The sequence below is a fragment of the Ixodes scapularis genome, unplaced genomic scaffold (assembly GCF_016920785.2).
Source record: "Ixodes scapularis isolate PalLabHiFi unplaced genomic scaffold, ASM1692078v2 PGA_scaffold0__279_contigs__length_252992795, whole genome shotgun sequence".
NCBI lineage: Eukaryota > Metazoa > Arthropoda > Arachnida > Ixodida > Ixodidae > Ixodes > Ixodes scapularis.
Window position 1 is genome coordinate 28,789,901 of NW_024609835.1, and position 17,651 is coordinate 28,807,551.

The 17,651-nt window shown below is 43.0% G+C and overlaps 1 protein-coding gene across 1 annotated transcript in view; it reads left to right on the top strand.

Moving 5' to 3' along the window:
• The first annotated feature begins 340 nt into the window (after positions 1-340).
• Positions 341-17,651, top strand: part of LOC8052348 (venom allergen 3) — a 36,083-nt gene continuing 18,772 nt past the window's right edge. Inside the window, exons 1-2 of the mRNA XM_002436108.5 lie at positions 341-491; positions 10,059-10,180. Of these exons, the coding sequence (XP_002436153.3) occupies positions 341-491; positions 10,059-10,180 (273 nt within the window). The remainder of the gene's footprint in view (positions 492-10,058; positions 10,181-17,651) is intronic.

Here is a 17,651-nt window from a genome sequence, read left to right on the forward strand (position 1 = left end):
TGTTGCCAGTTCTATAAAGTTCTATCTGAAATCGCAGCAACACGTTTTCCGTACATCGTAAATCTTAAACAATTTAGCGACAGAGCAAATCGATACCGCTTAAGTCTTCTGACACCGTATTTCAAGCTCAGAAAGCCGCGCTTTTGAACCGTAACGATCACTATGTTGCGCCCGTTCCACACTAAGCACCAAATATGGCGGCGCCCACAAGAAAACAGAAGAACGGACATCTGGCACTGCAAGCGCAGATCCTTTCTAGTGACTTTAGCCGTTCCAAAGCCTGGAACTGACGTTCTCAATTTCCTGTTTTCCACAGGTATACCAACAGGCTGTATCCGCGATGGAAGTCACACCAGCCAAGCCACTTCTCTTGCTCGCCGTTGTCGCTGCCACAATTGCCGGAGTGACTCTGCAACTATGTCCCTACAACGACCCGAGGCACAGCATTTGCCGGTTCAAGCCCAGGGCCTGTCCTGGAAAGGTTCTCATTCGTAAGTGCTATCAAGCAGTGTCAGAATCAAGAGCGAAAGTCTGCGCATCTTAGCATCAAGAATGGTCATGATTCATTGTAGTCGCAGGAACCTTAAGAACGACAACACAATAAGAAATGCCCGCGAATCTATCCTCCCCGCAGCGCGATCTACGAAGCAGGCTCGACTGGTGTGGACGAATTTATTTGTAGCCATAAAAAGTTAAAAACTAGATCTGTAACTACACGAGTGCAGCGTGGCACTGAGCTTGTGACATTACGGTGTTTGCAACGAGTCTCCGAAGTTGTGTTTAGCGTTCCGCCCATGCATCAAATGTGGTCTCAAAGTAACAAAAAACGACGTCACAAAAGTCTGATTGTCATGCTGTCGGATGTCGCGATCCTGGTGGTTGGGCGTAAAAGTTCTCGAAAGAAAAAAAAAAAAAAAAACACGAGAGAATTTGAGTGTCGCTGTCGTCGCGGCGTCTCAACACCTGACCACCGAATCTTCCGTGGACTGTCAAGCTGGATAGCGACGTGCGGCAGAACAGGCATCTGCCACATCCAGCACCACTGTAGTGACGCCGCCAGGATCGCGGCAGGCGAAAGCATGACACTTTTATGACGTCAATCACGCAAAACTCGAGGGACCATGCAGATTAGGACGCGGTGAACACACCAGTCGAAAATGCGTTCCACTGCTCAGTGTCACACCGCAAACTTTATTTTTAGATCTTTGTATTTTTCGCCCTTTTCATTCGCCGTAGATAGCATGCGATACGGATACACCACTGAAAAACAAACGCACGAAAAGATTTTTTGCGGGGGGGGGGGGGGGGGGGGGTAAGTTTGGCGACGCTTGTGGTTTTGTGATTTGTTGCTAATCGAAATGGTTGATGAACTCATACAGTTTTAAAAGTCACTGAGTGCATACTGTATCGCGATGCACCCTTAAAACCGATTCTTGGTCTTCTTTCAGTCAGTTCCAGCAACGAGAAAAGCGATCGGTCTCATGTTCCAATGGTAGCTCAGACTCAGTGACCGCAAACCGCCCGCCTTTTTCAGCCGTTGCTCATTGCTCATAGGAGTGCGATCCTACTCATGCTTTTCACTGGCAAAGCTTATTAAAGGAAAACCAATGATTGGTGTTCCAAGGGTATAGTCGGACGGTACACATGCAGGAGCTGCTGAGAGTGTATAGGAACAGAAAGCGTCCTATTTTCCTGTAGTTCCGAGTCACTATTGTCGTAAAAAAAAAACGTTGTTCAAGAGGTCTCCTCCGGTGTATTAAAAACTGAGTATATATCTCATTTACCATAAAAGTCCCGGGAAGATTTCTGATGCAGAAACGGAAAAAGTAAGATGCATACCAGACTTTACGGCAGATGTTGCAAATAAGATACGTTATATTCGGTATCTATATGTAAATAAAAATAAAACTATGACAGAGCTATTGCAAGACCGTTCAACAGTATAAATAGATAACTGAAGAAAATATCAACCACATATTAGCTTCGCTACCCGCCAAAATACGTGAGGTGATTTTTTTTTTTCATTTTTAGTTACCATTTTTAACAAATCGTCGTTCGAATTTTGACGAAGAATGAATGAGAAATGAACACAATAATTGGAGTCGCCTACTTTCTACAACTACATAGATGACATTTAACTTTATATTGATATAACAACGAAAATTAAAGGAATACATCTATTTTAAGAATTAAGCTTGCCCGTCAAAACCTATACACATAGTATACAAAGTTTCAATTGTAACACAGAGAACGAGACTAGTGAATGTCGTAATACAACGTTGGGACGTGAAATGCCTACAAAAACAAAATCAAGCTGCAAGAACGACCAAAAATCATTTATCGAACGATAATAGAATACCGTCAGCCATCTTTCCCGTTGAGAACCATTCACATTTCGCCCCGTGACGGCAGTATTCATGGCGGAGACCATCGCGCTAAACGATTACCCCTAGCAAATGCACCATTCAGCAAAGGAACGTCCTTCACCTTCCGGTGCCGAAGACAACAAAGAACCGAGACAGGCATCCTGTCAACGCCGCTGGCACAACTCCCGCCGTCTTGCCGAGTCGCAGCATGCTCACGGTGAAGCACAATTTACATAACAAACACGCCCGAGAATAAATCGCACGTCGGGCATCCCTCGATTCTCCGCAAGAAAGATTACACTTGATAAATGTAAGGGCGTACAAAATGCTTTCACGATGAAGACCCATTGACAATGATGTCGAGCCTTTAGAGGCGTCCCGTTAAAGGTCTTACGTCAGTCTGTAGTCAAACAACTTAGGGAGACTCTTCACGGAGTTACATAATCGGTATGCTATTTGCTCGTGTCTCCGAACATAGCGCTGAAAACTTAGGCCTGCATGGCGTTTCAGCTGAGATGACAAGGAAGCACTGCGGGCGTGGTTACAGTTCGTCGAGTCTGTATTTGCTAACGTTCTTGTCTGCTCGATACAAAGATCACAGCCATTGGTATAGGACAGAACGAATCACTACGCTCGTACACCTCAAGGCTTAATATCCCCTACGACGAGGGCCGAATGGATCTAACCTACATCAAATAAGTCTCGAGAATCAGTTTCGCATGCTCCGACAATGTTTACAGCAAAAAGGTGGCTGGGTGGTCCATGTGCTCCGCAAAAGCATTGAAGTAAAAGCTTCCCCTAATCGAAAGTTACAAATAAAGAGCAAAATTCTCCCCTGGCTTGGTAAGGAGCTAAGTCTTTGTAGATTAAAAGTGAGAAAGCACTAAGTCATCGGGACACTTTATTGAATAAAACAGAAAACTAGAACAGTCAAGAAATTTTTCTTCACTCTTTTTTTATTAACTTTTTTAAAACAGCCACAGCGATATTTCTTTCTTCAGATTGGCACGAAAAATGTTTAAATGCCTGTTGTTCCGTAGGAAAGTTCTTGTTTTTAGTTGATTTTTAATTAAGAAATGTTTTGCTGTTTGATACTTTTAAGACACAAATTTACCACCCAGCTGCACCTTCGTGCTAAATGACAGTGTCGGGGTTTCAAAACTGCCTTTTTAGATTCATTTAAAAGAGGCTAGATTCATTTGGCACTTGCTGCTGTTAACCTAACTGTACAAACATTTCATTTTTATTTTTAGCGATTTGATATTTTTTTACGCTCATTTTTTAAAATGTTGGTTTCTTCCCCAATAACCATGTACCTGCACTAAACATGGGTTTTACTACAATGCACTTTTGTGCGCTTTATGGCTATGTTGATTCTGCTAAGAATACCCTTCCTGGGGTGATTTATTCATATTATTCACCTTCGTTGTCAAATGCAGTAAAAAAAATTTTAAACATCAAACTAAAGGACCTTTGGACCTAAGTTTTCGGTATTTAATACTTTTTTCTAGTTTTATTATGTTTGGGGTTTAATGCACTCTCCTTTTGTCTTCGGACGACTTGACAAACTCCCAGAATATGTTGTCAAAGTTTTGCGAAAGAGTACCTGTTTTATCTGATGTAAAACCTAAATAACGATATAAATAAAATACTATCATCATGTATCATTTTATTATAAAAGTATCAAATCAGTAGGAGCCAGCATCAATTGATGAAGTCTGTCAGAATTCTATAAAAAAAAACACACAAATTAAGATCGAACAAGCAGGGTGTTCAATCTTAACTCGAACCAATTTTTTCTTCTTTTTTTTTTTTTTTTTTAAGGGATGGGAGCTATACGAGTGCCGTCTTCACCATGTATTTATTAGGCTCGGCGGACATTAGATGAGGGGTCGATCGTCATGCTAAGTTGGCTAAATAACGAAAATTTGTAAATTAACTTTTTAATTATTGGTTTTAGGAGTCACGTTGGAATTCCATTATTAACGGCATTACAATTAGAAGGCCGACGAATTTAAAAGATTGGCGAAAATGTAATATATTTTAGATGTGATTCGATCAATTTTTGTTTCTGTTTTTTCTTTTCGCTCGATTTAAGAATCGCGCGCAAAAAATAGTACATCAAACCCTGCTCACAATGACGCTTGAAAGAGTGGCGTTGTTGTCTCGATTACGTAGTCGCTTGTGTCGCAGGTATACCCGCCAAATACACGCTGCCGAGATAGTGACGACATCACATAAACGACTACGTTACTATTCCAAGGGTCATTGTCAGCAGGGCTTCCGACTCTTTCGTTGAACGCAAATTATAAATCGAGCAAAAAACGCAAAAAAAATTATCGGTTAATACAAAGAAAACCATTACATTTTCTCAAATTCTTACTGGTTTGCCTCTAATGGCAGTTGCCGTCAATACTGCATGGTCAACACGACACCTAAATCCAATAATTAAAAAAGTTAATTAAGAAACTTTAGTTAAGTGGTCACCTTACCGCGAAAGTTATCCTCACATTTAATGTTTGTGAAGTCGGATAAATATACGGTGAAGACATAACTCGTCTAACTCTCACCCCCTATATTTGAAAAATCTATTCGTGTTAAAATCAAACAACCTGTATTGGCTACGTGCGCGAACTACAGGGGGCGCTTCTCCAGCTATCATCATCATCGTTTGTGACGCCACGGGTAGGACAGACTGGGAGAGAACGCGCAGATCTTCGATCACTCGGCTCGTCAGCTCGCTTCGTGCGCTCTTCGTGTAACGCGCGACAAAGCCTGTTTCACGCGTTGTGTTTATTTGGCGAAGTGATAATTGCAGTAGGACATTTTACCAAACCTTGAAACCGAGGCACGCGTAGTCATTCTAGCAAACACATATTGGGCGCTGAGATGCCGAAGACCTCGGATGGTGGTGTGCTGTTCTCTACCCCAGTAAAAAGAAGCGGGATGATGAAAGTAAAATGTCCAGCGCTTTACCCCAGGACATCACCTACCAGAACAAATACAGTTTTTTTTTTTTTTGTTTTTTATGATTCGATCAAAATAAAACTGAGAAAGGAATGTCTCATTAAATTTAAAATAGGAAAGCAAAATTCAATAACCTCTCGCGTGTGTTGTAAGCACTTCAGTGAATACGACTCTGTGTATCCTGTTGGTTTCAATGTGTTTTGTGAGTGCTGGTTTCTTATTAGTTCCGAGTTGATTCACTTTTGAATTTTGTAATCCAGGACCCAAGCATTTTCTCAAAATAACTGGCAGGAAGAGGTGGTGGCTGGCTTCCGGAGTAGTTTCAACTGAATCCCTCATTCACCCGGTCGACGCGAAGCGTGCGAGACGTCCTCGCTATCGAAGTCTTAATTCTAGTAAGTCGGTGACACAGATGTGTAAAATGCGTGATGCGCTTCTAAGCGAGCAATTTTAAATTTATAAACAATTTATAATAAAAAATGCTTTGAACAAATTAATCAATCACCTGAATTTGCGGGGCTAAATGACCAAAAAATTTAAGAATTTATGAACATTTCTGATTTTCTTTCCAGCAGAAGTCCCAATGTGACAGACTTCTTTGCCACGTATTCGATTCGGGAGGAGCTAATCGTCAGTTGCTGACGAGCATTTGCTCGGCAGCAACTCTCGAGTCAGACTGCGATAGAAGCGTCGGTATCGACAAGTTCAACGGTAGCTAAAACTAGAATGTGGCGCTTTGCAACACAACTGTGCGCGCGTGCACAGCTAAGAAGACAGCACGTGAATTACTCTGGTGAATGCAAAACTTTCTTCTACAGCAGCCTCCACAAATTTGAAGAAACAAGAATCAGGGGCTGTGAACAGCCCTGACGCACGCCGTGCAAGCTGTAATGTGAAATTCCAGGCTTGATTTTTAACATTTTAATGTCTTTTGCACTATAAAAATCAACTTCGAGGCGCTGTCATTCATTGGAAAGATCAGTCACAAAAGCGTCACACGCGTTTCTTTATTAAATGAACATTTTTTAATCGGAATCGATGCGAACTAACACAGCTACTTCGTGCTTTGGCATAGCGCGTCGTCTGCTCGCATCCTACCGGCTCCGTCATAGGAAGGCGCCCGCGAGGTGGCGCCACCAAATCATCTCGTCGGGAATATTAGGTGTGTTTGAATACTGTCTTCGCTATAATGCTCGACAATAATAAGAGTCACTCTAGTCCTCTATTCGCACCTCAGCTAGTCTAATCAAGTAAGATTCTAATTTGAAGAGCAAAACATCATGTAGTCACTTGCATTTGAAAGCACACATTTATTCAATGTGTGTTTTCAAACTAACTGACTCCCTTTTTTACTTACGCACTATCGAAAGAAAAAAAAAATCCCTGGTCATGGGCAAGTTGAAGTATTCGCCAAATCAACGCTTCCGTTAAAGCTATTTATGAGTTCAATTTTTCTTTCAGATTTATTAAAACGTTTCCGTTCAGTGGTCCTTCTGCAGTCAGTCGTTACAAACAATTTGCGTTAACTCGAAACCACAATCTGTAACTGGTGATTTTGTAAGCATATCTGCAAATAAAACTTTGCACCACAAGATTTAGTGTTTCGCAGTTAGATGTGACATTGACCTATAGGTATGTATGACGTATTGAATCTTCGATTTGACACTTTTTATCGCCTATACATTACCGATCACTCAATGGGTTCGTTCGAGGTTCACTCTTCTCTTTTCTTCTTTTTACCTTTTTTATACACGGCGCCAATTATAGACGGCGAGTTTCACTAACAACTTTCAGAATGTCTATGCGGCAAATCTAAGAAGGACATAGCGTACAGTTTAACTTACAAATACGAGAAAAACCTAAAGCCTACCGGCTCCTAAGTTATAATTGTTTCATAAATTGATATTTCATTCTTTTCTTTTCGCAACAATGCGCAATAAGAGAGCCTACTGGGGTCAAGCGATTAACTCGACGTCCATCTGAACGCCCCCATCGCCGAGGACGTCGCCGCCGTTCCCCCAAGTTCAAAACACTCACGCGACTCACGCGATCGGCACGATATGCCCTTCTTCGGAAGCTAGTGTTACTACCACTGCTCCCGCCGATCTTGTTTACAAATCGCGTGCGCGTCTCATCTCTGCGGTTGACCTGGAGCGGCGAACTGGTTGACCCAGCTCGCGTCCGAGACCTATTCCGCCTAGAAGACAAATCCTGTGCATGACGTCACTGCTAGCGGTTCCCCGACCAACACCTCCTATAGATAACAAAGCTTTTCTGCTGATAGAGATGTCGTCATCGGCGAAGGCCAACGCTGGGCACAGATTGGACGCGACGATTGCGTCAACGTTCGGCTCAAACTTGACTCGACGCCGAGCGCTGACGCAGCACTCGTTTCCAATCTGTGTCCAGCGTTGGCCTTCCCTGGCAACGCAGAAATGTCAGCACTACGGCCTTGTCTCTTAGGTGGAGTTGCCCCGACGCGTCCCAAGCGGCAAACACGATGAAGATGGACGAAAGACGCCGCCGTAGAGCAGCAGGCGCGTCCATCTTGGAGTCGTCGCGTGCTTGCGCGGCGCAAGTTCGTCTGCTTCTTGTACAGGGCTTGGGATTATGTCAAAACGCCGAGCTCTTTTAAGCCGATAGAAAGAAATAGTGGGTAGACCTCAAGGAATCTAGCATTGAGGTCTACCCACTATCCTTTCAATCAAAGCCAATCAGAGCTCGGCGCCTTTGTGACGTCACCACAACTTCTGCGCAAGAAGCAGACGACTTGCTCTCCGCATAACGTCCCCCTTGTTGTGAGACGCTACAAGACGCGCTGTCGACGATGCTGACGGCGTTGGCCGTCTGCGTGGAGGGTCACTAGTGATGACGTTTGGCTCGGGGGGAGTCGCCGGCCTTGTTTTTTACGTGGTTTTGCCGAGACACGCCGCCTCGCTCTCGCACCTTCTAGGGCGATCCCTGCCCTCTTCTCGCTTCGAAACGTCATTAGCCGACCGAACACGAGAGCACGCCGAGACAGAGGTCGACGTCAAAGGCCACGGTCTCGATGCTCGCAGGATATCCCCCGGTCGAGGCTCCTTCTTCGGATATCTGCCAAGCGTGCGGCTGCACGGAAGTCTGACCATAAGCGGCGCCTCGTAAAAGCTGTCCTCTTCCCAGGACGAAGGCGAAACCGTGCGGTTAATTTTTCAGTCGTGTTTGTTTCGCGTTTGGAACGACAAGTATGGGACGCCCTGAGGTTCTGGTCAAAATGCAACACATACTCGTCTGCTTGTGGCGAACCTGCTGGTGACAAAACAGACCATAGTCTGAATGACCAATCTTCTTTATGCCTATTTTACATTTGCGTACACTGGCTTGACTTGCAATCATGCGGTTACGCTAACGTGATCGACAAACTGCACCCATGTATGATTGGTTATTTTGAGACGTCTATTACTCTAAGATATCTGGAACGTATAATTTTCTGCAAAGCACTTGAGAGCAGCCTTGAGTAAGTTACCTTGAAGAAGTAATTCGCTCTAGTGTAAGCCAGAGTATAATACCTTCGGTTGTACCGAATAAACACATCGAAAATATCGTTAGCTCTGCTATTGTGACTCAGAAGTGACCGGAATATGCACATTCGAGTTAACGTTGCGATTAAGTCGAAGCCGCCTCAGCGGGTGTAACGTGTGTTCAGGCGCTGATACATATAATGATATGTTGCGTGAATTTGTCGAGTGAGAGTCCCTAAAAGTGATGGATAGTACCATGGGCATGTTTCAATATTTATTGAAACGATACTACTTGCCGCTTTGTTCCTTACGTATTTATTGAAGAACTGATTTAATGGCCTAGGTTACCGGTATGTGTCGTCTTCGTTCTAAATGTTTATTCTTTTTTTCAATCTTGACTCGCATCAACACGCTCTTCGTACATTAATAGCTTAATTATCTTTACACCACGGGCATTGAAACATTGTTAGCGCCACGGGCATTGTAAACCTGATAACTTTACATGTATACAGGGTGCGCAAAGACCAGCACATTTGGCCCACGCCCTACAAAATTCAAATTCTAAACGTATATACCCGAAACTGGGCACGCGAACGTCGTTTCGTAAAAAGTATTGTGTCTATTCTCTCTCTCCCTCTTTCTCTCTTTCTCTTTATATATATATATATATATATATATATATATATATATATATATATATATATATATATATATATTTCTTTCTTTTGTTTTAGAGATCAATTTTAGGGATGGTGAAATGTTAAATATAATGCAAAAATGGCGGCAGTGTATCCTTTATGTTCTATACCAGCCTGTTCGTGGTCTGCTCATTGGTTTTCGACTCGCTCCGGGTGATTAGCTGAACGTAAAACGCCGGGGGTGGTTTGTAGAGGCTTGCGATGAGCGGAATAATTGCGATGTGTAATAATTTTAACGAAATATGTGACCGACGACCACACGGCAGCAAGCTCGCAAACCTGTGTGCAGACGATGTTTGCACTATTTTTAACATTTCACCACCTCCGAGTTTAGCTCTAAAAAAAATAGACATAAAAATAGACATAAAACCTTTGTGACGCGACGTTCGTGTGGCCAGTTTCAGGTACGTGCGATTAGATTTGGAATTTTCCAAGGCGTGCTAAATGTGCTGGTCTTCACGGCCACACTCCATATGTATGCGATTCCTATAGCTCTGGTGATCTCACGCGCCTCGTTCTTCGGGCAGGCTCAGGCGGAGTGACCAAGGCCCAGCAGCTGCACATCTTGGACCTGCACAACCAGTTGAGGGCCTGGGTTGCCGGAGGATTTCAGAGAGGTCTACCTGCCGCCTCGAACATGAGAGCCCTGGTAAGATGTGCAGCATTCCAGCCTGCCGCGTTCTCGCTTCGTTTGTTTTCTGGTTAAACAGCCCCCAATCTGCAACGAAATGTGATTATAAAGATGTGAACATTAGGAAAAATAGGCCAAGCTATGTGTCGATAGCATGTAGTAGGTTGGCCTCCATCCCGTCCTGCCACTACCCGTGATGCCATGATTGCGCATTCATAGGTCATTGCAACATGGGAATCAATTCGTTTGGTATTATTCATTTCTAAAAGCAAAAACAAAGTTAACAGAAAAAACGGCTTGTTCTTTATTGCCCAGTCGCTTTCTCTGAGGTTTGAAATTCGATATTTGCAAGATTTGATTGTTCCTTTCACGCTGGACATAAAAGGATGTTGGGGATTCCGCATATTTAATTTGTGCTAAACATCCGAAAATTAAATCGCCTTCTTTTTAATTATTAAATAGAATCTGTTGCCTCGGAGAGATGAAACTGACTAGTCCATAGATAGATAGACTGATGATCAAAAAAGAAAGATGAAAAATGTGTCGCAAATGGCGAACTGTGGAAGCTAAGGCCCACGCACCCAATAAGAGCGTTGGAGCGAGACACGTGACACCACGACACGGGAGCGTTTGTGTTGACCTTGGAGTGGTCACGTGCCTCTCCACCCCATTGACTCATTGATTGATTGACACTTTCCCCGTCGGGTGGCCTGTTTCCATAGAACTGACAAGCTGCGGTCGGTCACGTGTCAATTTTTCCTCTAAACTTAGCGGGAAAACTAAATTTGTGCGTAGGTCACAAGAGATCAAACCATGTAACATCATTGTTTCCACTAAATTTAGCGGGGAAACTGAATTTGCATATAGGTCACGTGACATATCATGGCACGAGACGTCACTTGTTTCACTAAGTTGAGCGAGGAAACTGAATTTGTGTAAGGTCACGTGACATGAAGCCATGTGGTGTCATTTTCCCGCCAAAAATTAGCGGGAAAATTCGCGGTTACGTTTTTTTGTGGCTTCACTTCATTTAAAAACCTAGCCTATAAACGTTTCACATTAAAACTCAATTAACCTTGCTTATCATCGTGGTCTGCCACTTCGTATTGGGGAAAGAGGAAAGGGCATCAAAAGATTAGCAAATCTATCGTTTGTGTTCGAATGCTATACAAATTGGTGTTCTGTTTGCAACTACTGTTTGTATTTTACCAACCGGTTGGTTACTTCGTTTTAATTTTATTATCCTATTATCGTATTTGAGGAGTTAGTGTATTATACCAGGATACCCTCGAATTACATCAAATCGAACTGACCTAATCACGTGAGCTTCTCTCTAACTAAGAGCGCGATGCTCTCGAGATTCAACGATCGTGACAGCCTAGCGTTACCATTCAGGGTTTAGGGCAAGATCCTGCGGTACAGAGGAATAGTCGAGGTCGTCGACAGCTCAAGGCCTATGCGGCGTCGGGCAGTCAAGGTCACATTCACGCAGATTTGACTCAAAGGGCAACTCTGGTCCAAAACGAAACCAAAATAAATGACTGGTATCGCTTTAGTGGCACGAAATATGATCGCAGCCGAAATATTACGTCACGGTGAAGCCGCGTACTCCACTAACACCGATTTTAAATATACCGCCCAGCTGCTCTTTAGCGGGCGGAAGGCGAGTTAGCATTTAGTTAAGGAACACTGGCGCAGACACTTGTGACGTCACGTCGCGGTGTAGCTGTTGTTGAATAATTGTACCCAACGTTATTAGATTAGCTCAGTTACGGAACTGCTCACAGACGCTGCTTGCACGAGCAGTACCCCCCTCACTCACCACGACTCGCCTCCCGTCGTCCGACGCGCCGGATGGCTGCCATGGTAACTGCAGTGTATCCTAGGAATGCGTACGTTTCGGAGCGCAGAGTCTAAATGGCGTTCCACCGTATTCTATGGAACATAGTTATAAAACGAAAATCTAGATGGCGCTTCAAACGACGGGAGACGGACTGAAGTGAGTGAGGGGGGGTACCCCTTTCTGCTGATGTTCCACGACTGAGGTAACCTAATAACATTGGTTGTACCGCGTACCGCAGCAACTTTGTGACGTCACGTCGCGGCCGTACAGTTGATGATCAGTCTTGCCATCCCTCTAGCTAGCTGATAGTTTCGGTTTTGCTCTAAATGCCCGAAACCAAACTTTGAGCCGTTAAATTTATAAAACCACACACAATATCGAAAAAAAAATATTATAACTGGTAATCCAGAGACACTGCTTTAGCTGAAAACAGTCGTAAACACAAATTCTAATATATTGTTGCGTCAACTGTGTTGCGTTGTGCAGCGCAGTGTTTCCCCACTGGCTCGTCATAAAAGGGTCGACATAGCACCAGCTCAACGCAAGCACTCTTGACGCAGTCAAACGCAACTGTGTAAACGAGCCTTTAGCGTGACCGGCTTGCCGGCAGTTTAATATTTTAGACCCATGCTACGAATAAAAAAAAAAAGGGCGCGGGGTGGCCATAAAAACACGCTTTTCGTGTAAGACTCGGCAAATTATGAGGCGCTGGAGAAAACCAGCCTTCTGCGTCAAGTCTTTATTTCTAACTCTTTTTGTTCGCGTTCCACCAACTGAAAAGCATGCGAGAAGCGCCTCAGCACGCACCACATATCGCTGCGCCGCAGTGTTCTTCCGCAGAAAAAAAGCCGTCTGCTTTCATCGCCGTCACCATGGCAACGAACGCCACATGACCTTTTCGGGCGGTGCGTGCATCACTGGGGAGTGTGTTAACCCATACGCCGCTTGCGTTCACGCCGCGTCGCGGCGACAGTCTGCGGCTGCTCATTGCAAAGCTATTGAACTTTAGGTTGCAGACGGCGTTCGGAAAATCGCCATTCGTTGCCATGGTGACGGCGATGAAAGCAGATGACCTTTATGCTGCGGAAGAACACTGTGGCGCAGCGATACGAGGTGCGTCCTGAGGCCCTTCAAGCATGCTTTTCAATGGACGGAACGCGAAAAAAAAAAAGTTTGAAATAAGGAATTCACGGAGAAGGCTGGTTTTCTCCAGCACCTCATAATTTGACAAGCGTTACACGAAACGCATGTTTTTAGACCAAAGTTTAAGGATATATATATATATATATATATATATATATATTTTTTTTTTTTTTTTTTTTTTTTTTTACAACAACATTGGATTGAACTTGTATCAACGTTCCGGCTTGGCTTCGGACAAAGACGTGCTCAAGAATCGTACGCTTATAACAGCCTCATTCATGGTATACTGAATGGCTGGCTAGGGGAAGGCGGGGTCCCGTTGTGTCAGCAGCAGGTCGCAGCGAGACAATTAATTGTAGCCCACAAACGCATGGATTTAGGAATGGCGTCAGTTATCGGGAACTGGCCCCGTTTTCCCGTTGATAGTTCCATAAAACCCCTTTTTAATTAGATAACGGTTAGTTCTGAAACATTCGCATATCTGACCCGAACTGCTAGCATTGCCTGAGGTTGAGCGTTCGGCAACGCGCAACATAATTTTGCAATAAAAAAAAAAAAAAACGCTCGCATTGTACGCGTAGTTTTTTGCGGGGACGCGCTGCACTTTACATGCGGGTTTCTTCTGTCTAAGGAGATTCAGTGTAACGGCTCTGTGCCGGAATTAACGACCATTACGCAGAGGAGGTCATTTAGTGTCCGCGCACGTTTCCTTTTGCAGAAGAAGCAAGCCGTCATTTATTGGGACGGGTTGAAGCTTATAAGAATGAAAACTAAGAGCGCGAGCTCAAAGTTACCGCCCTGGTTCATACGGTCAATTGAAATTCAACACAGGGCTCACCAGGCACAGCGGCATAGCAGACACATTAATTTCGTCACGCACGTGGCTGGGAACACAGCGGAACAAGCAGTATCTAAGTCGTCGTGTTAGCGATGCGAATAACTTAAGATTCGGCTAGGATTCTTCCAGGGATCGAGGTCTGCGCCGTCACCATCTATCTCCCGTGTTCTGGCAATAAAACGACTAAAACAAACCCGAGAGTATGAAGACCGCGCAATACCAAAGATGACGTCGCAGACAAAAACTACTAAAGAAAAACTACGTGTTCCGCTGCATTATGTGACCAATGCAATGACAGATACGAAAACGTGGCGTCTAGGCGGCACATTGAACTCCTTTCCTGGTCGCGCGCGGTCTAGAGCCACTGAATAATCTATCTTTGCGCTCCCTACAATCACGTGGGTTTTTTCATACGGACGCCGTCGGATATTTGCATAAGGAGGCACTAGCTGCTACCGCTGTAAAGATAATTGTAAAAGTGACAAGTTAAACTCCGCATCGAATGACCTAGCTAGGATAGATGATCTGGTAAAATGCGTTGCGATTGGGAGTCATCGCAGGTGTATTTTATGAAGTTTGGGTAACTTTTTAAAGACTTGTAGAGGCGCCTTCCTTTTCTTGTCGGTATCATGAAAAGTAATCAAAGTAATTGATTACTTTTTGATAACTTCAGAAAGAATGATAGCGGTGACTAATTTCTCTGTCAGGGTCACGCAGCCAGTCAGTCCTTCGCACAAAGACGAGGGGAGGTGTTCGCTACAACACTCTTCATACTACACTTGGATAAAACAAAATAAAAGCTGCGTGTTAGCGATTGGAGTAAGCTCACAGAAATATCTTCTTTTCTTGTCTTTTCTTTTTTTTTTTAACACGTCGGCGGACGCTACGAGGGTTCGGATTATTTTTCGAATTTCCTGAAGTAAAATTGATAAATGGAGTGTAAAGTAACGAGTTATGATAATCACGTGCATGTGCAATATGGATATCCGCATTGTTTTAATATGTTTGCTTTGTTCTGTTTTTTTTTTGTTTTTTTTTGTTTTGTTTTGTTTTTTGTAATCCCGCGCTGATCACGCTACGCAACAGATTACGCACGCACACTGTGAGGACGTGTTTTAAAAGAATTGCCCATTCGTAAACGTGATAGTGCAACAAAACAGTGTGGGGATCGCGCGCTCATTAAAATTTAAGATAAGGTTCACATGGTGCCAAATGCAATAATAAAGGTAACTTTCTTTTTACAATTTTTTGTAGCAAAACTCTTTTCCAGTTTTTAATGATTTCTCTGTAATCCCTAACCAATTCTCTCAAGTATACCTTGAACTGTTGCTCTTCTTGTCCTCTCCGACGTTCAATCTCATCCTTACCCATAACTATAGTCAACTGTGTTGCGGATTACCTCGAGCTATCAGTACACACGACTCTTGGGGCACATATTTCGCACTTGCACATTATTAAATCCTACAACATCGTGTATACAGGTCATGCTGTGATGCGACATTTTCAGAAGTCTCCGAGCGCATACAGTACCGCGATGCTTTGGGAACATCAACTATCCTTCAGTTAGTCAATTCATCAATGAGAAGGTCAACTGATCGATATCATGCTCCAATGGTAAAGCAATTTCAGCAGACGCTTACTGACACTGCCTGATCATTACGTGCTATACACTCGCTCGTCTTATTGACTAAACTAATTATACAAAGCTTATTTATATTACTCATTAAAACACGTCCCTATTTAATCAATAATGCTCCGCTATCGTCCTAAAAGAGCAGTTATTCGACTTTCGAGTGCATAAAGGAGCATTATCCGTACAGAATCTTCTCAAAGAGAACATTCAAGAAAGTAGGCTGTTTGCTGGCCACTAAAAAAGGCAATCGGTTTGGCTTACCGGTCATGTCTATATTAACAAAGGGTAGGCTTTTTAATGCGCCAGCCAAATCCAAAACGGTAACCAAACGACGGAAGGGATAAAAAAAATTCACGTGGCTTTCACGGAGAAATGCAGTTGTCACAAGATCGATGAGGTACACGCTGGCTGGATGCTGTACAGCGTTAATCTCTCTAGCACGAAGTTTTTCTCGGTTTATTCACAACATCTAAAAACAACAAAACGAAGCAATAAAAAAAAAACGATGCCAAACGGTGGTTTTTTTTTTGTTTTTGTTTTTTTTAGAATTGTATAATACAATCGAGGTCCGACTGGATTACGCTATTCCTAAAGCGCTAACAACGGTCAGGTTCAAGGCGGCATGTATGATGTCAGAGCAACGCTAGAATGATCAATAAGCATGAATTTGTCAGATCTTAGCGCCGAAGGCCGAGCATTTCCATTCGGACATTAGAAAGGACGCTAGACCTTGCAATTACGAGGTTCTTTCGAATTTTCAGGCGCCAAAACTCTACTGATGTTGCACTTATTTTTGTTAGCTTACGTGTATCGTAAAGCCACTAATATTTTTATTACTTGTATAAAATAACAATAAATAGCTCATTTGTCGTATGTAAAGGTAACGAACTGGCACTGAAATCTTTTTGTAGTCTTTGCCATGAATTCATTAGGCATCAGTTCAAAGGGTTGACCTGGAAAGAGAACGATGGAGAAACACGATAAAGGGTATGGACGTAATGGTTTTCGTTGAGACAGTCACCGGATCGTTTGTTCTTCTTAGTCGCCTTTTCAGACCCGGTCGTTAAATAATTTTATGGTTCCGAAAAATCAACAGATACTCTTGCTTTGTATCAGGAAGTCGCACTAATTCGTTCGTGTTAGTACACAGGAACGATTTGAAATACTATTGTTAGTCCTTTCTTCGGCCTCCCGAAACGCGATTTTGAGTACCAAGAAGCCTGTTTCTAAAGTCAATAGCGTATACCCATCGTCGCACGGCACCGTGTGCAGCCTACACTTTATCAGCATGCAAGGGTTAAAAAAACAACTTTGCAGAAGAGACCCTTGCCACTTTTTTAGTGTCACCCATCCCTTGCGAAAATTATTGCCCCCTATACATAAACTTTTCAGACACTACTCAGTGTTTTTTTTTTTTTTTCTTCTTATCTTTCAGAATCGTTTCGGATTAACTCAAGTAAAGAAAACTAGATACACGGGTGGGTTTCATTATCAGTCTGAATATCGGCTAGGACAGACACGTCAGTACACTTACCTTTGACGCCATAGCAAATTAGGTTTTTCGTGGAAAAAATTATTAAAATCGACATTTAAACTTATTTTTCATTTATCATTAAAACATTAACAGGTACACTGCCCGCATAACCAAACATCATTTCAAAATATCTGTGCACAAATAGAAGTTACACAAACCTTATGTATGCCAAACAATGCAGATCGTTTTATTTTCAAACCATATAAAAAAACATTTCCAAACTAGTTTGAAAGCTTGGACTAAATTTAGTCCAAGCCTAAATTTGTAAATGCGAACTACAAGCACTATTTAATTTAATTATTTGACACCTAAAATAATGTAACAATGTAATTTTTTTCACTGGATAAGCATTATCCAATTAGTACGCACGATTAGTACGCACAACCGTCTGACACCTAAAGCCTCTCTTGTCAAAAACGCGTATTTCTGTTGTTGTTGTTTTTTTTTTTTTGCGCACACTATAGTTGTCTAGATTTGGCTTCAACAAAATATCGCAAA